At 36.3% G+C, this 25104-nt stretch overlaps 1 protein-coding gene across 3 annotated transcripts in view; it reads right to left on the minus strand.

The window, feature by feature from the left end:
• The window catches only part of ERC2 (ELKS/RAB6-interacting/CAST family member 2), a 456034-nt gene that overhangs the window by 390199 nt on the left and 40731 nt on the right, over positions 1-25104 (minus strand). For all 3 annotated transcript variants that reach the window (XM_021409074.1, XM_021409073.1, XM_021409075.1), the window contains exon 3: positions 3835-4251. In XM_021409074.1, the coding sequence (XP_021264749.1) occupies positions 3835-4251 (417 nt within the window). The remainder of the gene's footprint in view (positions 1-3834; positions 4252-25104) is intronic.

Raw genomic sequence — 25104 nt, forward strand, 5'->3', positions numbered from 1 at the left:
ATTTGATAATCAATTTAAGTAGTAAAAGGCAGGCATCTTTAATGACAGGAATGTATATTTAGTAATATTCACGATACTTATTTCTGAACATAAGGACACAATGGTATGACATCATGACTTCAAGATAGACTTCCTTTCCAGCTGTTAACATACAAACAGAGAGATTGCCAGGGCCAAGAATGTCCCTCTACTTACTTATGTATATTTGCAAAGGCTATTTTGTTACCTGGAGAACACGATTTTTTTTTACCAAGCATATACTATCTCATTTTCTCTCAGAAAACAGCAATAAAATCCAGCTATCTTAAGAAGAGGCTAATAAAAGTACTTCTGGGCACTCAGCACGCTAAATTTCTTACAGACACAAGATTCAGTCTAACTCGATGAAGGGAAACTGAGGGCAGACTACACAGATGCTCTCAAAAACCATGGAAAGGAGCTCAATATTCTCTCCTCAATAGGCTGTATCTTCAAAACTGAAGTTGAAACACATGCTTACACTTCATGCTAATTAATCAGATTATTTTTTCTTGCTTTTTGATAAGCAACTAATGACAGTTTTGCTATTGCTACCACAAGTCTCGGAATCTAGCTATTCTTGTGAAAGCTTCTTGCCTGTATTACAAATTCCTTAATACACAGAAAGGAATTTAATCACGTTTTTTGCAAAGTTTATTTCCCAATATATTCGTTTTAATGAACCTCACCTACACAGACATTCTTTGCTATTCCTGGAAGAGAAGAGCAGGATTCCAACTTCAGCTGAAGTTTCCTCCTGTGTAATAAGGCTCAAATTTGCCATTCCTGGGGCTCTCAAAGTGAGAGTAAACACATAATCAGAATCTTGCCTCTGTGAAACAAAGCTTGAAGATGCAGTAGACTGTACGCTGCAGAAAGGAACAGTCTTTGAGGGGCAAGTGGCTAACATCCCAAAACCACCCCAAATCTGATAAGAATATGAAAACAAAGAGAACTGGTCTGGTTTATATTCCAGAGGCATATTCCTATGCCTCTGGTACGCTAGCTATTTCTATCTCTTTTCTCTACACTTTCTCCAAGAAACATAATCTACAGTTTGGAGAAATTCCACATCTTGGGAGGTGACTATGTTAACTTCTACAATTATTCACAGGAAAGAAAAAGAAACAAAGCTTTTTTTTTTCCCTCTTTTTCTACACGATTCTTGGATATCTGCATGTTATTTTGAATCAGGTCAGTATAATATTGGTTTCTGGCAATATGCATGTTTACATTAAGTAATAATAATAATAGCAAATAACTTGTAAAGATACTAATAGCAAAGCTAATTTAAAAAATTAGCTTTCAGGATTTGATCAAATGTTACGTTGCTCAGGATAATATACTAGCTTTTCAGGAATATACTCAACACGAGCTCAATACTGCAAGCTGTAAAAATACAGAAATCAGAATATTTTAGTTGAAATTCATTAACAACAAATACTTTGTTAAAGACAGGTAAAAGTGAAGAAAATTTGAGTGAATACTAAATCATTCCTGAAGGGGATTGAACAGGCTTCCAAATTTCGGTTTACTGTCAAACATTCTCAGGAGAGTGGGGGAATATGGTAATTTACACAGTTAGGTTGAAAACCTGCAATCTCTAGTTAAAAAATGGAATCCACTAAGGAGACTACTGCAAAAGATTCACCACAGCAATTCCTAATTTATCAGGTTGGAAAACTGTACTTTGTAGCATGAAGACTACATACAGTAACAGCAATTCCAATAAGCAGAGCAGAAAACAAGGACTCACAGTACTACAAAAAGATAAAAAGTGGAATATTCTCTTTTTTAACAAATGAATAAAACTAAATACAGAATATCTGATATTCCCTCAAACTGTGTAGACAACTTCCAGTCGCAAGACAGCAAAAGGCAAATAAATCAAAAACCACAACTACAGTGTGCCTTGGGAGCAGAGCCAGAGGGACAGAATTTCATGCAAAGCTTTGGATTCTTAAAGCATGAAAGAAACTCTTCGCCAAAATCCCCAAATTGATAGACAGTTCCCACCAAGCTGACACAGAGATTCTGACCAGCAAACACTGTAAATTTTAAACCTTTACAAGTCTCCAAGGCATATCAGCATGCCATAAACAGGAACTTCAGCAAACCCCTCTGTACACTTGCTCTAGAGGAAAGATAATTACTTTATCCTCAATATAAATTTAGAGAGAAACAATTTTTTTCCTGGCTCCTGAGAGCAACCCAGTGGGAACTTTGAAATATCTTACCTACTTTCCAAGCTCTCTTTAGTCCTAGTTCTCTTACTACTCTTGGAAGGCCATTCCAGAGCTTGACTAGTATACGAGTTAAAACCCACCAAATTTCTGCTTTATTCATGTCCAATATGTGCCTGAATTAGTAATTGCAAATGTAAGTGATAACGATGCTATAGGTGAGGCACAATCACAGAACAAAAACAGTTAACAGACAGCAAGTCGTTCATGCTTGAAACAGACTGCATTTCTCCAAAACCAGCAGATTTAAATCCAGAAACCTGATAGTTTAAGAACTTCTTCCACAACCCTTCTCACCATAAATTCAGTATTATTAATTCCTTATGCAAGTCCTCTCAATCCACTGATTTTCAGACTCCATTAAGTAGTGGCATCACTTTTTAATGAAAGATCTGCCTGAGAAAAGATTCGTGAGGATCCACATTTTCACCAAAAAACTTTAAACGTATGATTGCACCTTGCAAATTTTCCAGTGTTTCCAAGCTTGAGAAGGGCTCCAGATAAAACTAAGGCCTCAGTGCATATTTCAGATTAAAAGGGAAAAAAAGAAAACTAAAATAAATCTATCACCGGGTTTTAAAAATTTCTTTTTACTAACAAAGTAGCTGTAACCTCAAACAATTCATCCACAGGAAAAAAAAGTTGTCAACATTCTGGAGATGTAAATAGCTATTCTTTATCCAAGAGCCAATAATCATTTTCTGCATTCTTGTACTAATTTTATTCATGTTTTGACTTATCAGACAAATTGGTGTTTTTAACCAGACCAGTAGCTTAATCAGACTATGCCGCTCCTGAATTTCTAAGGAAATAGAGCTGGATGTCCTGATTGGGTGGGTAGCTTGTACTCTATTTCTGCAACAAGGTCTCTCTCTGAGGAAGACACACTGTCTCATTTGCCTGTCACCAGTTTCCCAGGCTGCCAGGATGAAGAAGGGCACATAGGCTTGACAACTGGGCAGATTTTCTTTCAATTGTACTTCTCCCAAATCCAGTTTCAAAATTCATCAGCAAGTAATGTGGGCAGCTGGTGCAGGTGGGCTTGAGGCCAAATCTCTTCAAGCACAGCACAGCCATCACCCCAGTGTGTTAATGTGGAGGCATTATGTTGCATACCGCACACGAAAATAAATTAGAAACAAAGTCTGACTACAGAAGGCAAAACATTTGAAAACACTTATTTTAAACACAAGGGATATAAAAACAAAAAAAACAGTATGTACTCACAACTATCTATTTTATAGCAATAAAAGGTATTGTCTCTTCAATTGTCCTAATCATCTTGATTAAATTGTATCAATATTATATCATATTGATTTGTAAAAATACAAAGAATCTAGAATGCATGCAAAGCAACAGTGTCAAAGACAAAAGGCCTCAAATGGCACAATTACTTTTCTTCCGTAGTTTCTTAGTTCATTTGTGTATTTATTTCAGATTTAAAAACAGATGCATCTTTTTTTTAATGAAACAATGAAAGCAGAAAAAGAACATACTCAGATACTTATTTCCAGAACTGCAGCAAGTACATTAGTAGTATCTTTTAAAGAAATAAATAATGAGTCTTCCTTACCTCTCTAAGATGTATGTTTTCCTTCTCCTTCTGGTCTAATATCACTTCTAAATGATTAACCTGAGATTCAGCTTCTGCCATCCTTCGAGTTCTCTCATTATCATCTTCCATTCCTTTAGAGGGCAAACCTTTACTTTGCAACATTTCCAGAAGCTTTTTTATTGATTCATCTCTAGCATTTAGTGTTTGTTTTTGTGTTTCAATCCTCAGCTCCATTTCTTCTAGAGTTTTTCTTAACAGGAAAAGCTCCTTTGCTTGCCTATCATGTTCTGCTTGAAGTCTACGAAAATTCTCCTCTGTTAGCTCAATAGTAAAATGCTCAGCACCTCGGTTTCCACTTTCTTGCTGGAGAAGATGATTAAGGTCTCTCTGGGTTCTAAGCTCATCTTGAAGTGCCTGGATTGTCATTTGCAGATGCTACAATAGAAGAAAAAAATTAATTTAGGACCTGATTGTAGGATTAGACTTTGATTAAACTTCTGCTGTATGCTGTCACAAAGATTCCTTAGAATTAACAATGAAAGTATACTAAATGACCTTAAAAAATCACAGATGCATGTGACAATGTTTATAATTATATCTTTTAAGTGCTTCTAGAAAAAATAGATGACAATACACACACAGTGTCAGCTACAGATAGAATGAAGAGCAAAGAAAGACAACAAACCCAAACACAAGGCAGTGACACATCCATTCATACAGTCAGTATGTGCCTACAAAGTTGAAAGACTCAGTATTCCATGTTTTCTAAATTACTTCATAGACTATAGGTGGTTCTGCCCTGCACGGTGCTCAGCAGATGAGTTCTGAAGTCAATCAAAGCACTCACTGTAACTGAAGGGAGCTTGGTGGGGAGCGAGGGGGAGGGCACTTGATTGGTTTTGTTTTTTTTTCTTTTGGCAACTAAAGCTATGAATATGTTTTAGTAAACAGGATTACTGTATCTCTAATGAGCAAACAAAAATACACAGTAAGCAATACTGAATTTTGAAAAAAAAAATGACTGCAAATAGTAGACAAACCTTTGTTCTCCTGGCATCCAAAAACTGAACAGCGTGGTAAATGAAAAAATGAAGCAAAATCAACATAAATAAAGGTCAGATGCAAGCAAAGGAGATTCAACAGAAAGAACGGAATTCAACAAAAAGTACCTTCAACACAAAAAATAATTTTATTGAGTTATACAAAACAGCACCAACAACTTCACAATACTCAAATATACAAACGAAAGCTAAAGACATACTTTACTCAATAGACAAAGAAAAACATATACAAAATAATTCATCCCAAAATGAATAATATTCCTATTACATATCACTATGCTTTCACTCTTTTTCAAAACACATCTGTCCTAACATATTTGTATTACATTTCAGTACATTGTCTCCCTGTTCAAGAGATAAATCTCTCAATCCATATTCAACACAATGAAAAACTGAAATGATTTTGTCTATATTCAAGTCAAAGTATAGATAATTACCCTAACTTACTATAATAGCACGTTTAATATCTGAAAATGTTTTTTTTTTCTAGTTGTTGCCAATACAATATACTGAATGTATAGAAATATGTGTTCCTGAATAGCAATATCATATCAGTATGATTTAGATGACCTTAAATGCATGGCACCAGACCTTTTTTGCATTAATGAATATTCTGCAACTCCACACTTCAATGATTCATTATCAATTCAAGTTCACTTCAATTATTCATTAACACCTGAACTCAGAGGCTTCTTTAGTTCACTTGATAATACCTTCATTTTTAGAAGAATTGTATGCAGAGCTATCAATATGTAACAACCTGAATTTAAACAGAAAGAAAAAAAGCTCTCTGAAATCACATCTCTGATTAGTTACTTCAAATGGATAAGAAGTTTTGGCGAGAGTGGAATTTGTTTTAAAAAAAAAAAACAATTATTTGTTGTATAGTCTGAATTTGTTCTACCATTAGATGGCAATGTTTTTGTAAGTGTTCAGAGCTTAAATCTCTTAATGTTTGTATCTCATCAGGCATGCACTCAGTTGAGAGCATGCAAATGTAGTCTACTCATTTACAGCCCTGCTTTTACTCATCGTTTCTTAGGATCTCAGCCTCTTTTAAATTATTTATATAAGTTTAAAAGCTCCCAATGAGCTTAACTTCAAAGTTCTTCTAGATGTAGCCATTTTCTACTTTAAATCCATTAATGTACTGTTTATGACCCTGAGAATGGCAGTTTTAGCACAGAAATTCAGTACATAAATTCAAATCAAATTTTCAAAAAATAGAGAAATAATGTTCAGTGATTTTTATGAATGAGCAAATTAACAAAGACATGGGAAGGCAGTGACAAAGAGAGAAATGCTGCAAAGTAAACAAAACCAAGCTCATTTCTTTTCAAATGCCTTTTGACTAAATTGACATAATATTTATAGATTATCTCCACCAGTTAGTACAGCAGTTATGCAATGTTTCCAAGCTAAACAAGACTTTGCTTTAGAGAATATAGACATTCTTTGTAATTCCTTCATAGCTTTGCAAAACTGAAAGCTGGAGAGGAACATACAATTTTCAGATGAATAATTATGGAAAAAATAAATTTCTATTAATTTAAACTATTCATAAATTTTCTGCAAGCTTGAAAATAACCTCCTTCAAAAGAAGAAAAAAATCATTTGGCTTTTTCAAATTGAATGTTTTGGTTTTAAAACACTTTCATGCTATGTTTAATTTTAAATTACTTTTTTTTAATTGAGCTAGATTTTTTCAATTGAAATTTTTCCTTTTAATGAAAAGCAAAATAATTCAATCACCATTTAAAAAGAAATTTTCCTTTTAATTAATTTTGAGTGCAGCCTCCACATCAGCTGGGTTTTCAGTCCCAAGATATTTATTTGACGAATGAAACTCGTATCTTCTCATTCTTTGCAAAAGAATGACTGCCTGAAGTAACACATCTATAAAAACCTGAGGAAAGAGCCAATATTTTGCATAAGCATGGCAAAGTAAAACCCTCTGCACTGCACCATTATTTCACTACCATGCAACAGAAATATTCAGTAACTACTCATATAGTCTATAAATGGTCAAAAGAGAAGACTTTTTTCTTCGATCTGTATGATTTAAAATCAGTTTTTCTAACATTACATTAGACAATTGATGCTAAAAACTACTTATAAGTAAATGTTTTCACAAAGTCAAGCAATCTCTGTACACCAGTATCCAGAAGATTGTAGCTAAATCAAGGGAAACTCATTTGTAAAATATTTCAAATGTTGTAAAACAGAAATCATAGGAAACTTAAAATACACAGTGCTAACATGCATCTCTTCTGAACGTAAATTGTAAAAGACAAAACTCTTAGATGAACACACAAATTATCAGAAATCAGAACTCAAAACAGCAATTCTGGCAAGATAAACCAGTCATAACTTCCCTTTCTGTCCCACAGCAACTTATGCACGGTGCTCTCACGTTCTGCCCATAAACATGTTTGTTGCTGAGCACAACAGCAGTTGTGGCTGCTTCTCCGTAACTATGTTAAGCCCAAGAGCCTCAACTGAGGCAGGCTGCTGGTACCTTGACACAATCCATTTTTTTTAGCCCTTCAAGACTCAGAATTCTTTGAACACGATTGCCCAGATTTAGATTTGTGCTGGCACAGATTTTTTGTATCTGCAAAAGGAAAGAACACATGTTGCAAGGGTGGAAAGAAACTGAATAATTAAATGTAGCAGGGGAGGAATGTGGGAGTGCTGCGAATATCTGTCACACTGCCTTTAGTACGTAGGCAGGACTTTGTGGGATTTGAAAAGACACGCAAGATCTATCACGCTTTTCATAATTTCTATTAAAATCAGACCAACTGACCAGAACTTACAGAAAGATTCCACACCATCTTCCAGGGAATACATAAATAGTCCTCACAGAACTTTTGCAATCTTTCTCTACAGCCCAATTCCAAGAGGCAATCCACAGAACTGCACAGGAGGTTCCCATTGACCTTCTGAGTTAAGCACAGTGCAGGTTTCCACAATTTGCCCCCATAACTTGAAACAGAACCATGAAGGGAAGAGGAACTAACAGTCCTGCTTGGTTGCCTGGCTTCCAACTCTTGTTCTACACGCAGACATTCCTCTAATCTAAGGAAAGGGGTTATTCACAGGCAAATTGCCTGCAGAGAACCGTCCTGCCACTGCACACCTTGGATCAGAGCACAACAGCATTTCAGAGCATCTCAAAGCCTTAGACGTGTGGTGAACATTGGAGGAAAAGGATATTGTTAGGAGATTGACCAACTTAAAATAGTTTGTCTATCTACAAACATACAGAACTTCTGTTTTACATCATCAACCTGGCACCAAAAGTAAAGAATATATTGAAAACTGTCAAGTAAATAAAAACAAATTGAAAAACTGATACTAACTCAGAAGAAAGCAACAAACGCTGTGTAAGGTGAAGTAAGAAAGGAATCATAGCTGGGGTTGTCTTCACTGGGAAAGCCAGCCTGAAGGATTTGGTGGCAGAAACTAAGTGGTCATAGGCTATTATCAAATGATAGACTTAGAAAGCGCGTCATATATGATTTACTACTCATTTCCCGTAATACAGTGATAATCTAACCAGATTATACCACAGACAAGAATCACTCAAATTTGGAAATCAGATGGTAAGGAATTCTGAATGTATTTATCCCTTGAATAGTTCAGTACAGCGCTATGGCTAAAGAGGGCAATGTCAAGATCACCCAGGGCAGGTGAAATGACTATTCCCGTAGCCATTCAAGATGATTCACTGTTTTGGTGCTTCACTTCAACAGAGTGATAGGTAGTGGTGTTTTTCCCCTAGTAGTGGTGTTTTTCCCCTAATTCAAGCCACTGTCTTTTGGCTTCTGTCTCTCACTGTTCCACATTTTCAGTTACCAATTCTCCTGTTTCTTTCCCGCTCTGGTTGAAAAGGCAAGATGTACTAGGCTTTTTCTTACGTGACTGTTGCTGTAAAGCTAGGTAAGATGTAGAAGAAATGACTACTGTCACATCTGTCTCTGTCCTCTCAACACTACAATGTCAATATGGTTATGATAGACAAATGGCCTTCTAAAGTATAATACAACTGAGAGCAGAACCCTGCAAGCTTAGAAGGAATAATCTAGGAAAGACAGCAGTTCTAGGCAAAAAGCAATCTCATGTTGCAGTGTAAGATGTGGCTGAACTGCCCCACACCATGCAGGTGGCAGTATGAGAATGTATAGCAGTATTTTAAGGTGGATTCATGACAAAGACTTCCAGAAGTTATATCAAACAATCTTTCTTCCAGCTCTCTTCTGTTCCCCCCCTGCCTTTTATTAGTACACAGAAAAATAAAAGGAGCTTTTGACAGTTATCTTACAGACTTTCAAAAGGCACATCTAACAGCATTTTATAATATTTATTCTTCGAACTTAGGATGACCGTGCAGTTTCTGCAGCTAACTTTTTGAGGGTATAGGATATCTTACTAAGCAGCCTTCATGATCATATTTTTTCTGTTGTGGACACAACAGAGGGAGTAAACTGTACCGACTATAATGCCCTCTATTTTGGGACAAAGGCTGGGTCAGCTCACACTCTCCAGTCACTGGCAGTGGCAAATACCTTATAATACAGAAGACACTGAAAACACAGTTGTACGTGAACAACAGAATTTGTAACTTAGGAGACATAGCAACAACTTATACTGCTGACTTTGTGGTTTTTATTTTCCAAATCAAGATTTATCACTTATTCTATAAAGTGCCACTACTCCAGTTTTAGTCTCCAGCTTATGAAGTTCCATCACTGAAAGGTGACAAATTACCTAAAGCTTCCTGGCTTTCCCCCATCCCCTGCAGTGACTGGACAAGTTCCTGAGATCAACAGAGGTGCTACGGACAACACTGGACCCACTGTGGTGACTCTCTCTCTCTTGCTTTCTACAAGGACTCCTTGCTTTTACTTCCTATCCCTTTTCTATTGCCCGCCTTCCCTTCCCCTTCTCCCTAAGCAACTAGGATTTGTAATAAACTGGTCGGGCTAACATTTGACCCGCTGTGTCTTAATCTCACCGGCAGGTATGTATATTAAAAGAACCTCCTCTCCCTCCTATAAATTGGAGCAAGACAATCAGTTTTATTGAAACTGAAACAAGCATGAGTATTATATTTGCAAATATTTACACCTAAACATTGTGAAATGCTACTATGCAAACCTTCAGTTTCTCCTGTAAGAGGAAAACAAAAAGGGAATTGGAGATATTTTCCTCATCAGTATGAATCAAGAAATAGATTCTTCCAATGTATTTGGCTCACCCATCTAAAGTTTGGATGCTGGAATGTTAAATAAAACTGAAGGATTAATTAACAAGAATTTTGCTTGAATGAGGCACCACTGATGAAAACAGATTATAGAATAAAGATGCAACACCTAAAGAATCACAGAGGATTCAAATCACATACAAAAAGGCATTTTCAGCACTGAAATTTCTGGAGGTGTAACAGATGTGAGACAACTTATGCATAACAGTTTACTGGTACTCCGTGTTTCAAAAGGGCAGATTCTTTTTTACTTGCTTTCCTTAATTTTTTCTTTTACACACTTGTCAAATCTGTGTCTTGTCAAATTTGATAAACACTTGCCCTTAATACCATGCTTTGTGAGCTAAATAAGGAACCTTGTCATGTATGTTAGACACCTGCATTTCTTAATATAGATGTTGTATTTAATCAGGCTTCGTGACTATTCAGTCAGCTTTTCTTGGTCATCTCCCACAAATACTTTAATGAAAAACAACACTGGAAGGAAAGCATCACCAAAGCGATCAATATAATTGTACAAAAACATATCTCAATTTATAACTGAGGGCTAACTGTAGGCAAAAGTGTTTCAGTGTTGCAAATTTCAGAGTAGTTTTGCACCTAATTCTTAAGGCGCAATCTGTGAACAAATTTCTTTCCCCATTCCTCAATTTGCTATGGGCTGAGATGTCATTTTTAATTTATTTCCTTTGCTTTTTGCTCTAAGTTGGCCTGCCATTACAGATAGACTTTCTCATTCTGCCAAAACATATTTCTTCATAGTATTACAAAACATTGACTGTACTACAATACACCTCTAAAGCATCAAAAATCATTTGTTAAAAACAATCTGTATGCCCAAAGTATCTCCCTCTACAATTCTTTCCTCCTTTCTTCTGTGTTTTTCCATCATAGCCAATGCTTTCTGTGGTGAGTGATTTTATTTCAGATCTTTCAAGTTTACCTTGCACCTAAAATCCAACTTACTTTTTTTAAAATTTTTAAAGAAAATCAGTTGAATACCTTTTGATGAATCATTTATTCAGTGGGGGATTTCTGACATTTATCAAATACTTTATCAGGTTTATAAAAAGCTTTACCAAAGCCCAAACACAGGCTTGTGTTCATGCAGATACAGGAACAGTCTCCTTATGTCCACACTTATCAGTGAAAACGTAGTTATTTTGTACCTTGTGTAAGAAACAAAATAAACCTGATTTTCTAACAAGAAAATCAAACAAGTGTGACCTTTATTCTTTTAATTTCACCTGGCCTATATTTAACATTCATCAAGGTTATTACTAAGATTATTCTCATTATGATTATCTTTCAGCACTAACTTTTTCCCCTACGAAAACAAGCAGTACACTTCTGCGGTATTTCACTGCTTTGCAGTGTGAGGCATTAATCAGCTCTCATCTGTGTGACTTTAAATAAGCCTGAGGCATGCAGTTTCTCAGAAAGCTTTCACTTGTTGCTTAAATAGACAATTTGCTTTAAGTCAATCAACTTGTTTTTGAGCCAGGAAAATCTAACACTAAGTATTTTAGATTGCCAACAATTATTAGTTCTTCCACTAAATTATTCCCTGAAGGAAAATGTCGAGCACCTTCTAACACATTATTTGAGAAAAATGGAAAAAAGGTTGCTTTGGGAGACTTGTATAATATAGATTGACAGCACATTAAAGATGCAAAAAAGCAATAGTTCATTACAAAAATGTCAAAAGAAAATATTTACAGCAAGAATGGCAATCCAGAATGCTGTTGAATTATGAACATGAGCAATTGAGCATGTTAGTGGAAATCAGATTCAGCTCCATGATGGACTTCCTATTTACGGTTTCTGAAACAGCTAAGTAACAGCAAGCAGTGAGTAAACATTCAGAGATTCTTCCTATCATATTACTATTTAAAATATTTCTAATCTTCTATAAGCAAAAGAAAACGGCATGGAATGATCCAATGATTCCAGGTTCTCCTTAAAAATCTAAATTCCTCAGAGCTTTAAACCCAAGGTTGATTTCCTCCCTTTGAGAAGCACTCCTTTAGTTCTTCATTCATCCCTGATGTTTGGGCTCAAATTCCTATCAGTATGGCTTCTCAAACACCTTGAGCACCTCTGAAATAGCTCAGGAGTTCCACTGCTCTGAACCATTCTAAGTATACCACCCAAAAAAGAGCAGAAAGATCACCAGTCTTCAGGTATGCAAGACTGTGCTACAACAAAAACAACATTTCTGAACAATATTTAAGACCTAAAATTTAATATTCACAGTGCTTCCATGAGCATTTCCTATACTAAATATTGTACAGACTGAAATTACAGTAGTTCATAAAGCCAATATACGCTACCCGCCATGAAACATTAACAGCACTATATCACTTTACTGCTCAATATTTAGAAAAGATTAGCAAGGAGGAGATGGACTTTCTTTCCCAGATGGCACCAGAAATCATACTGCATAAGACGACAGGAAGAGATCTTGCCCTGATGTCAGTCCTGTCAAACAAACTGGCGAAGACACAGGAATAAAGCGAGATTGCAGTAAGAATGGCTACTGACCATTTCCTCAATCATGAAGCTCGTCAACATGTACCTAAATCGTCCGAAGGAAGCCTAAAATATTCTTTGTTCAATCTTATCTTCTAATCCTAGCTACCTTTCGATTTTGAAACTATTACTTTTAACACTGCCATTAGGAAAACGATACGAATGTAAGTTACTCATATGAGAACTTCAAGCACAGCTTCTGGTAAGCCAGATTTTTTATTATTTTTTAAAAAAAGAGTGATAAGCCAGGTTCTAATTTCAAACTCTTCCGATCCTTTAATCAGGAAAAAAAAAACAACCATAAAAGAGCACTCTTCAGCTTCCAATTTTTTTCTTCTCTACTAGGAATAGTACTGTGAGTTAATTAACCATAATACACAATCATTTTCCATTGAAACAACTTGGAAAGGAGATTCAGAATTGTGTGTTCAGCTACAGTTAAGGGGAAGAAAAAAAATAGAGATTTTTAGTAGCTTCAATCTAAAGTCTTCAGTCAGATCAAACAGAGCAAAATGATGCATCGCAAAGTGAGACAACCATCTGGAAGGAGATTCTGCCCAGAGTTTCTGAAGAAGTGGTGCAGATCAGCAGGAAGGAGAAATCAATAAGGAGGCAACATTTGCGGCCCAATGTTCGCAAAATTATGCTTTCACAAGTCAGAAGGCTGATTTTTTGCAATTAACTTTGTTAAGTCTTTATTTAGTCTTGTCAAATTTATTAAGAGAGCCTTCTCACTTACGGCCTACATGAATTCATACGTTGATAACTAAAAACCTGCACTTGCCCAGTTTTCCCACAAGATGGCACTAAATTCACACCCTGCAGAAAAACATTAACGGCACAAAAACACAAAGGAAAAACTGCTGTCATATGCCTCACAAAAATAACGATAATAACAATACTAATTTGCCTTCACATAAGAATAAAGAATTTTAATTAGAGAGAAACAAAATTAGCAGCCTAAGATTTCTTCTCTTAGAAGAGTGAGCAATTTTCCCCCTCATAATTCAAAGAGTTCAGGGCTGAGTGAGGGGATGCATGTGTGTATGGTATGCATGGATATCCATGTATCCCCTCTAGAATAAATCAAAACCAGGGATTGCTACAGCAATGTTCAAAGTCAAATCAAAGTATTACCATTCTCAAACTTTGCTTTAATTCTTAAGTTTAGAACATTTAGCACCTACGTTAAGACCCTTTCACTAATAAAAAGAATTAGTGCTATTCTTCCTCATAACTATGATTCATAAGGATATAGTAAAAGAATGTGGTGTTGTGTTTTTTCCTTCTTATAGAAATTTTTCAAAACCTGATAATTGCTGACCTACAGATTGCAGCAGATCCAGCCAGCCTTGGCTCGCTGTTCCATGCTGATTCAGAACCAGAATATTTGTACACTAGAAATTAAGTCACTCCCCTACTTACACTAACACTGGGCTGTCCATGCTGAATATGAGCAAAATGTTTGCACTGCAAACAACAACAGACACTAACAGCCAGTTTGATCTTTTATGTTTAAATATGGGACAGCATTCACTCGTAAGTTAAAAAACGACAAATACAACAGGAATATACAAAGAACTGTAAACCTATCTTTTCCTAATCACTATTCAGTACACGGTGCTGCAAAAATAACTACCTAATTAAATGCCAATTACATATTCAAGACTTTAAGTTCTAAGCACAGCTGACTTACAATATTTAAAGGTGGTTATAAAAACTGTTGTACATTTATGTAGGAAAAAATATCAAATTAATGGTATGATTCTGAAACTAGACCAAAAACAATGAAAGATTATCACTAGGGTTATAGATCTAATAATAAACAACTACAGGGGGACAGTGATACTCTATTTTAAACTACTAAAAGATTGTGTACAATTACTTTTTTCTCTTCTCTCGCTGTTTTCTGGTGGCTACTTTTTACCTTGAGAATATAACAACCTTAATTACTACAACACTGACTTAGTAGTGTATCCCTCAGTTGGTCTACTATCTCAGAGTGGTTCAAAGTCACGAAGCTCAGGGAAGCCTCCAGTGAGCTGCTCAGTGCCAGCTGCAATGAAACAAACAGGACTGAAGGGGCATTTGGGGCCAACTGCATAATACAGTGCTGAATTTTAAACTGCTAACACTACGTCTTCTGTCAGCAGTCCATTAGTACTGTATCATACTTTCTTTCTTGTCTCTCAGACTGCTCATAAGCATGCTGCAAGACCATTCCATTTATGTAACCATTAAGAAAGAAAGGAGTTATTAAGTTCTGCTTTCCAGGTGGACACAAAACAACGCATAATAAAGGCAAGCAAATGTGAAAGTGAATTCAGGATCAGGACTGTGCACCATTTGCACAAAACACATTGCAAACTCCACAAGCACAGCGCTACTATTGGCTTCTTTTCAATTGCCCCATGCCATAGATCAGAACACAGCAAAATCTGGGGGGGTGAGTATTGGAGTGCAAAAGGCTTATTTCATCATAACTGCTAGGGTTTTTTTTTCCCCAGTCACATGCTTAGACATCTGTTGGCTATATAATGCAAACCCACTGCAGTTTAAGTACAGATTTGTGATCAAAATGAATATCCCCATCAACATATCCTCCTCTAATCTCCAGTTTTACCACTGCATGTTTAGAGAGGATTTTTTCTATACTGTGTAATAGAGTGAGAATACAGAATCGATACACAGTATCCAGAATGTTCTATGCATCCTGTTCCATTTCTGTAAATAATTTAGCAAAAACTACGGGCTCTTTGAGATATTTTCTTTTTAAGAAATGATGTAAACTTATCTACTTTTTAATTCATGCTCAGATTCATCTTTATCTGGGTCACTTTATCTTACTCTTGAGCAGCACAGAAGAGATAGAGCACATTAACCACCTGAAATTGCTTTTCAGCTTTTAGCTGAAGTGTACATCTGATTCTTCTTCTTTCTTCCCTACTCAGTGTTTTCTCTATATATTTGCCACAACATCTCACTCATACCTGATGTTTTACTTTATATAGGTTTTTTAATCTCAGCTTTCCTTTAGCCATAGCATTTTCCCCAAAAAATATTGTTTCATAGATGAGAATTTGCTCTATCAAATAGTGTTATCGTTCTCTTTGTATCTATTGTAGCTTCCACAGAAAAATAAATGGGGGGCATTACTTTCAGAGCAACCTACATACATGCTATATAAAAGCTAAGGGAGGTGAAGATTAATTCTGATCCTGCATTGGTATCTGTTGATCCTTAAGCACAAAGGAGCTGAAAGTCATCTGAAATTACAAGTACTCCTTTTCTCTTTAACAATCCCACTGCCTACATAGCAATAGAAAGAACAATAGAAAGATGAGCATGGCAAGCAATGCCATTTGTTGGTCTTTTTCTCTATCTTGCAAATTTTTTATGTTTCCTTTAGTCATGCTTCCAGCAGTCTTTAGCTTTCCCAATTCAAACCCAATTTCCACTTGAAATTCCTTCTAAAATAAATGGTTACTCCACTCTACAAAGTGATAATCTGACCGTATACTCCTGGTAACTGAAGTAGTATATTTCACCACTCTCAAACAGTGAAATATGAACTGGTTGGAATGTTAGATATATTAAATAATTCTGTGCAATCAATTTCACTACTGCCAGAAGTAGTAAAAATCCTGCAGCAGTTTACTGGACTCAGCAACACCCAAGTCAGTGTCTTTAATATCTGGATTGAGTTAGATTCCAAAAAATGATGAATTGTAGTTCTATAATTTAGCACCTCCTAACCACAGTAATAATTGGAAGTGGCACAGCTCAGGTCACTAACAGCTGTAAAGGAGAAATCACAAGGGAATTTTTCTCCATTATGCCACATGCTACATCTCCTATCATTTCCTTCTCCCTCCAACTGTAAAGAAGTAAATGCATCTGTGCCAGTTTCTATCAGTTGTACAGTAATGCAGATGCTCCTTGAGGTGTAAAATCTGTGCCAGAAATCTCTGGATCAAACCTTTATTATACTTGGGTGACCAAAATGCAAAACTTCCAGAGGAAATTCTAGAGGACAAAACCTACAAAGAGTGAGAACTTTCACCAGTCACTACAAATCAAAAATAAGTTTGAATCTTAAATCCTTAAACATGGTGCAAGAGAACAATGCTTCTAAAGGAAACTGCAATTTTGTTCTGTTTTTAAACTGAAAAAAAAAAATCAGTGCAGTGGTTTTAATTCTGTTAGTATTGCCCAAGCTTCTTAATGTTAGAATTCTATTAGCCCAAGGAGGCAAGCACACACATACTCTTAAATATGAGACCACAGAAGAGTTGGTTAACAGTATCATTCATGATGTTTTATTAGAGATGCACAGAGAAACCTGTGCTAAAAATCATATTTGCCACCTGTGGGTGAAATTGCTGCTGAAACCACCAAGCAGATTGATGATCACAGGCTAATTTACTTATTTCCAATTGGATATGCAGGGAGAACCTAAAGTTCCTTAAAATAAAAAAAGAGTAAGCCATTTTCTGCACATTTATTAAAAGGTATTTCTACACAAGTAAAAACGTATAGGGATTGCTTCGTGGTATGAAGCTGTCAGTCAATGAGGGAGAGGTGCAAAGATCAGAACAGCCAGAGTGTTCAAAGAGGTGAAAAGGACTCGACAGGTAAAAGCATGATCAAAGAATTGAGGAAAGAAGAACAAAAGGCACAGAAGTGAAAATAAAATGGAGCTTAAAAGTCGTTGCACTATGTTTTATCTCTAACAGGAACACTTGCCAGAACGATGGCAGTGAAAACTGCATTGCGTGCTCTATTTTTCTTTTTTCACATGATCAATTCCTGTAGCTGCTGGAGAGGCTGACTGATTACAGAAGGGAAAAGGGGAAGTCAATGAAACACTGTCCTTTTGTCAAGTCTTAAATCATTATCTCAGACAAAACAGGATACAACTCTACAACTCTTTCATGTTTTTCCTCCTTCAGTGCTTCTGTATTATCATTAATTTACCCTGCTCTATTAAAAAATAAAAACAATTATAGTTTAAAAACTAATTTTATTTACATGACGTTGGCCTCACTGACATCTCCACTGGCGAACCAAATTGCTGCAGCTCAACTAGGCTTATATCATTTTTTTATAACATTATTCCTAACTCAAAATTCAGTGGCATAACAAACCCCTTGCTATCACTTCCAATGAAAAGTGCACCCTGTTAAGGCTCAATCCATATCAAAGTACTCCATGTATCCTTTTTTCCCCCCACTTTTATTCCCTTATCTCCGTGCTGTCTTCTTACAGAAATAACTTGAGCAGCTTCCATGATTCATCTGTCAAATATTCTCATCGTCCCTACTGTATTGGTAACTCAGGTTCAGTACTGGAAATTGAATTTTGTCTGCTAAAAGAAGGCAAAGTCCAAAGTCGAGGCCACTTTTACTCCGAAACTCTCAGAAAAAACAAAGATCTTTATACAAAAGTGTACCTTAAAATAGCATTCTCTCATTTCTATTGCCACAAACCTTAGTAAAACATATTACGCATTTTTGATTTTTTTCCTTTGATAAGCAGCCTAGAAGGGCCTACAAAAATCTAAAGTGCTACCAATATTCAATATGAATCAAATACCTAGGTATGATGACGTGAATAACCATTCCATCCTCTTTGTTCCAAAACTGTTCACTAAAATGAACATTTATTAAGAACAACTTCTAAACAATGTCTTAAGCACCTTTTAAAAAAATATTACGGATTACATTAAAAAGTAAATGCCAACTGTAGCAATCAGAAGGACCAACGCAATGGAAAAGGCATTACAAAAGAGGTGGAAGGACTGGCACAATAGCAAGGTGCTATAAGGGAAGGGAAGTAGATCGCTCACCCATATCAGAAGATTCAGGGTTCGCAGGGAAAGGCTTCCACCAAGGAGGGATCTCCAGAAAGAGATCCTTCCTCAGGGGCAGTCAGCCCTTCAGTGAAGCCTAAGAGGGGTGAAGCCAGGCTCCGGTCACACAGTGAATTGCCTTCACCTGTGCTCCCAGGGCTGACTGGGTCTTTCCTCCAGGTGCTCAATCAGTGGGTCAGGCCATGACTCAGCAGTTCCCATGCACCAACCATTCCAAAGAAACACTACTCCTCTCTGCATGCACATTTATATACAAAAATCTTGCTAGTTCAAGTAAAACGTGAACATGTACCTGCATTAGCCTCATGCTTTTTCATCCCTTAGGAAATTAAACTCCTAGAAATTGCCTATTTGTTACAGTGTAATCTATTCAAATCACGTGTATTTGTACAAGGAGGAACTGAAAGTTAATTCTGAGACAAAACAGTAGAATATCCACAATAGGATATCCACATAGGCCACTGGTCAAAAAAATTTCCTTCAAAAGAGAAACAAGAGATGCTCTCATCACTGTGGAGCTCTGCTGATTCTCTTCAATAGCAAAGAAGAAAAAATAACCCTCTCAAAGAAACCAAATATTTTTGTAATTTTCACACCCACATCAAGCTCACAGTTCTTTTCTTGTTTATGAGCTTAGAGCTCTCACTCTTTTTCCTCTCTATAGCAAGAAAATACCACCAAACAATAATCAAACGATGGATAAACCATATTTCCAAGCAGCTGCCCTTCTGATTACTCTATATTACAAGAAATACTTGGAGGGAGGCAGAAAGCAGGAAAAATAATTTTGTGTAGTCCTATATTCTTATTTGTTGATGATACTTTTCTTGATCTAAGACCTTTCCTCCCACAGGAGATTTAACTGAGCTGGGCCATAGAGGATAAATTCTAGGAATGATGAAATGCAAAATACCCTGACCTCCCTGGAGAGTAACAGCAAGTGTTTACCTGCCAACTGAAAAGCCTTCAGCCAGCTGCTCCTTTTCTTTTTAACTACTGCTAAACAGGATGAAGGAGAAAATTGCTCCAGACATCACAGAAAACAAAGGAAATAAATGCATTTGATTAGCTTGTAATTAAATGGACATTGCAGTAACTTTTTTTTCCCTCTGTAGAATCTTTTTCACCTTTTTCTTCCTCATAACAGCTAGAAAGAGCAACAGCTGTTCAAGGGAGCAAGCTGATAGATTGTCTCTTGTGTAGACTGACAAAAGTCCCCCAAACTTCTCTTGAACCTGATGTTAAAAGGTAGAGCCCTGCTCAGCAACGTTTGTCATCTTACCTAGAATTTATGGTTTATAAGAATAAACCATACTAATCAATAAGCTTTCCTAGAATTATTGTGCAGCTTCATTCACTTATTCTTCTATATCAAATCAATTTTCAAAAGGCTGTTGAGAATAAAGCCAGGCTGAAAGCAGCCCAGGAGACAAAAGTTTGATAGCTGCATACCAATCTACAAAATAAAGTGCTTTTAGTTTCCATTATGTTAGAATTCAACTGTATGAGATTAATATCAGAAGGCTACGTTACTACTGATGAACAGATACATTTTTCCTGGTCCCAAAACCTGATTCACTGCCAGCATCTGACAAATCTATTCAATAAATAAATAAATGCATTGTTTCTATCAATGAATATTACCCAAGCGTAGCACACTTTGACCAACTCATATACAAAATTTTTTTCAGAAGAGGTAATGAGAATATTTGCAGTAGCTTAATATAATTAATCAGAACATCGATCTTTTGGCTGTCATAATACACTGGCTCTTTCTCCTCATTGGGAAGCAGAAAAAAATCTAAATTTACATTTTAAAATGTCAAAATGTACTTATTCATGTAATTGTAGAAAGAGAAAATGGTTTTGGTCCTTGTTTTTAAATGCAATGCTTCTTCCGAACAGGATATTATTTTCTTGATTCAAACTCATATGAAATATCTGAGTCATTTCTGGAGTTTTCTAAGAAAACTAGTACCTACTTAAACAATGCCTTCTTTATAAAGGTCAAAGTAATCCTGACCAGATGATATACCTAAACATTTTTATCTTCCCTAATAAAAATCTAACCTTTATTATATACAAGTGTACTGCCCCCTAAACCATTCTGTAGCTGATCTACTTGTCAATTTTGATTTTAAACATATTTGAAAAATGCAACTCTTGCTTAAAGATTAATTTATTTGCTTATTTACGGTTTGAACAGCTTAGCTGAAGTGAGTTAATACAATCTGCTTGTGAACATGAGTTCATCTGCTAAGTTTACTGACAGTAAGTTTAGTTTCATTGTGAGCATGGTTCCAGATAGAGAAGGTCTTCTGGCACTTTTTCCTCTTAATTTGGAGACCAAATTCCCCAGTTGAGAGAGCCAGAATGAAAGAATGTCTGGAACACAGACTGATAGATTTGCGCAGAAGATGTCGCCGTTCACTGCTGACCTCATGTTATTTATGACTCTGATCATTCTGTTCTTTAAGACCACTAAGAGGTTTGGAATACAGTCCGCACAGGTGATTCATCTTTTAAACTTACACACAGGGAGGGCTAACTGCAGTTTAAATTTAGCTCAAACACAACTTATATACCCTTTTTCAATGTGCTTTTATAGCAAGTATTTTGACAGTATCATTTGATGATAAAACTTCTTATATATCCAATGAAAAAAGGATCTTTGAAACACCTTTTGAATGAGGGCAAGAAACAGCAGGGCTCAGTCAGACGCTACAAGATGTTTTTGTTTTGGATTCAACAAATAGCCAATACTGGATGCCTGGGGAACAGTATAAGATGCATAAGCATTTTCCAGTAGTCTTCAGCTTGAGGAGTTCTAGATCCAGACTGGGGATCTGTGTGCTTATTAGTCCTTGAAAGACTTTTCTAAATCTAATGACCTTTTAAATCTGCAGCAGGCGAAGTCTTACAGCAACAAGCTATCAGTCTTTTGTCTTAATGTCTTCTTACTAATTCCAAATATGCTTCCTTCAATTTGGTATTTCCTGATTCTCATTTCAGAAGAAATTTCAGTTACTCCTATTTTTTTTCTCTTTAAATGCTGCTCAGACTCCTGCAGATTTCTACTGCATCCCACTTCTCTCATTGCTTTTCCAATTTTAGCAGACCTATTTAGACTCATAAAGAAGCTGCTCCATATTTTTGTTCATCTTTCCTTCCTTTCTCAGTTGTACCTTCTCTAGTTCTACCATATCCTTTTCAAGATGAAGAGGATCTGAACTGGCATAGAATTCAGCACAAAATAGCTAAGAAAAAAGCATCACCATAGCATTCCCTAGCTTGCTTGTCATTCCTTTCCAAATTATTTCTAATCTTTAGTCAGATTTCTTTGACTGTATTCAGTATGTAAGCTGACATTTTGGTAGAAAATCTAAAATAACTCAAGAGCTCTTTCCTGTGTATTAATAAGCCAGAGAACTTCATTGTCTTTGTAAATTTAGGATTATTTTTCTCTCCCTCAGGTCTATACCTTCATCAGTACTGAATTTCATTTGCAGTTTCATCACACATTCATTCAGCATCCGTCTGCAAATCTTTCTTGTCAGCATTCACTGTCATTATTCTGATTAAGAACAGCAGCTGACAACCATCCTGTTACTCATTAATTACCTGAAAAAGGGGGTATATTTCACAGAGGAGATACCACTTGAACACTGTAAGTGATCTCCCAGATTCATTTTAACCTATTATTCCATGAGAGTTATTCTACAAGTGATTAATGCATGTGATAAAGTCATTTCATGTAATATTAGTTCTTTTGAGAGATTCTAGTAGGTGATTTTGAAAAAACTTTTTCAAGATCAAAATGCTAAGAATATAAAGCACTTGATACCGGGATATCAGCAGCAGGATTTTTACACAGAATCACAGAATGGCTTGAGTTGGAAGGGACCTCAAAGGTCATCTACTTCCAGCCTGCCTGCCACGCGTAAGAGTTGCCAACCACAAGATCAGACTGCCCAGGAATCCATCAAGCCTGGTCTTGAGCACCTCAGGCAGAGGAGATCCAGAGGTTCTCCAGGCAGCCTGTTCCAGTGCCTCACCACCAAGTGAAGAATTTCTTCCTACATCTAACCTAAACCTCTTTTCAGTTTAAATCCATTCCCTCTTGTCTCGTCACTATCTACCTGCATAAAAAGTCACTCCCGCCTCCTGCCTGTAAACTCCTTTCAAGTACTGGAAGATCACAGTGAGGTCTCCTTGGAGCCTTCTCTTCTCCAAGCTGAAGAACCCCAGCTCCCTCACCCTTTCATCATAGGAGAAGTGCTCCAGCCAACCGATTGTCCTCGTGGCCTCCTCTGGACCCGCTCCAACAGCTCCACATCCTTCTTCCGCATGTTGGAATCCAAAACCCATAGAGATATAAAGAAGGAATTCCATAAAGTCAAGAGACATTGGCAGTGATCCGCCCTTACTGCATCTGGTTTAAAACTAATCATCACTTCCTGCCTGCAAAAATTCAGATGTGTTTGGTTGCAGTTTTGGTTTGGTTGTATGTTTTCCCTCTGCATCTTCCCCAAGGAAAAGTGAAAGATTATGTAGCTTTCAATCTCCTACTTAAAACAAGCCCCTAACTTACTTAGTTTAGACTTAGAATTGCAAGTTTTGACTCACAGCAAAACTGAAAATGATCAATTATTTCCCTAGCAATCTATGTTGTTTTGTCTAAACATACTTGTGTGGGTTTTTTGGTGGTTTTTTTTTTAAACTTGCCTCAGTGCTTTAAAATTAATAATTTATTCTACCAAATTTAAGTCACAGAAATGTAATTGTTCTGTACTGACCAAAGTATCATATCTAATATAAGATTTAAGGCAGTAATTGCAGTTAAAAATTGAGACAGAACAATGAGTTTCCTATCTTTAAAATTGTTCATCAAACCATTTTAAAATAAAAAAATAACATGAAACAGCTATTATTTCTGCTTATTTGTTAGAGTTTCAGTAGTTTGCCCAGTTAATTCAAAAGTTGTTTCAGTAGATAATTGAACACGATTACTTTACAACTACATTCCCAACAAAACTAACTGAAATAAGGACATTCCTAGGTAAAATAAATGCAATAATAGAGACTTCGAATCTTTTCCCACTCATGGAATACATGTACATTGGACTATAAATTCTTTTTTGACTAATATTTTTGTTACAGTTCTTTAGGGGTGTTGAGATCCAGTTTAGGCCCTCCACAACCATTAAAAATCACTCCAAAAAAGTGCAAAAAATTATCCTAAATGATTACAATGCTGTAAACACTATACTCAGGCACAAACATTGTTCCTGTGAATGAATCTCAAATACATAACAGGGGCTTCCCCCAACTCTTGCAAAAAGAAATAAAATTTACATTATGAATAATACAGCTATTGAGTATCCCATGGTTTTATTATATAAAACAAACACAGTAACATATGGTACATCTGCTTCATATTTTCCCTTTCTGCTGTCATAACACTGCTCACAATATTAACACACTGCTGTTGGTTCATAATAATTATTTTTAAGCTGTATATATAAATGCAGCCTCTTTCCACAATGAGACCAAAAACATGATATGCCTCTATTCTTTCTTACGCAAGCTGATATATTGACCATGTAAAAATAAAATTATAACAGAAAGAGAGACTGGTCATCGTATTATCAATTACTTTACAATCCTTCACTTCCAGAAGCTTGCTTTAACATACATTCACACTCCCTAGTTCACAAGGAAAGTGATAGCAATATTTCTGACACCAACTGGAAAAAAAAAAAATCATTACAACTCGCTTAAGCAAACTAATATTAAGCAAACTAATACTGTATGCTAATCTGAACAAAGACACATTCTCCACCTCTGTAGGCAATCACAGGCAAAAGCTAGGAACAACAAGTAGATAAGAGATACTAACTATGAGGTGTACAAGCAACACTGAAAAGATATACAGAGACACATATAAAAAGAGGTCACTGAGTAATATCAAGCCTAGGGAAAATAATATGACAGGTGTGTAAAACAGTCCAACCTAGAAAGTGACATAAAATATATAACTTGGAAGAAAGGTGGGAACTTGCAATGCAACAGAAAGTGCAGCAATAACAGCAGAGCAGCAAGGTCCTAGGCTGCAGCAAGGGAGGACTTGCCCAAATACAACAACCGTGAGCACAGAAATAAAGGAAAGAAGCTGCTTACTTTCAGAAGGCCTCCAGTACACAGGGACCACCTGCAAGATACCCTTGCCTCCACTGCCAACCCTTAAATGAGGTCTGGGAAGGGGTGGATCCTGGCTCCACTCCTTCTGGTCACTCAGGTGCATTGCATTGCATGCAATGAGCTCGTCTGGGTTGGCCGTGCCTTCCCACCAGGTGCTCAATCACTGCTTCAAGCTGTGACTTAGCATTTCCACTACAGAGCTAAAACAAGGCAGTGAGTACGTGAATAAATAATCAAGATAAAGAAGTAAGTTTGAGCACAACTGTAAAGGAGATACCAAACTTTTATAACTGCATACATATAGAATAAATAACAGTTTAAGCAGAAGACAGAGGAACCAACCCGTAACAGTC

The sequence above is a fragment of the Numida meleagris genome, chromosome 11 (assembly GCF_002078875.1).
Source record: "Numida meleagris isolate 19003 breed g44 Domestic line chromosome 11, NumMel1.0, whole genome shotgun sequence".
NCBI lineage: Eukaryota > Metazoa > Chordata > Aves > Galliformes > Numididae > Numida > Numida meleagris.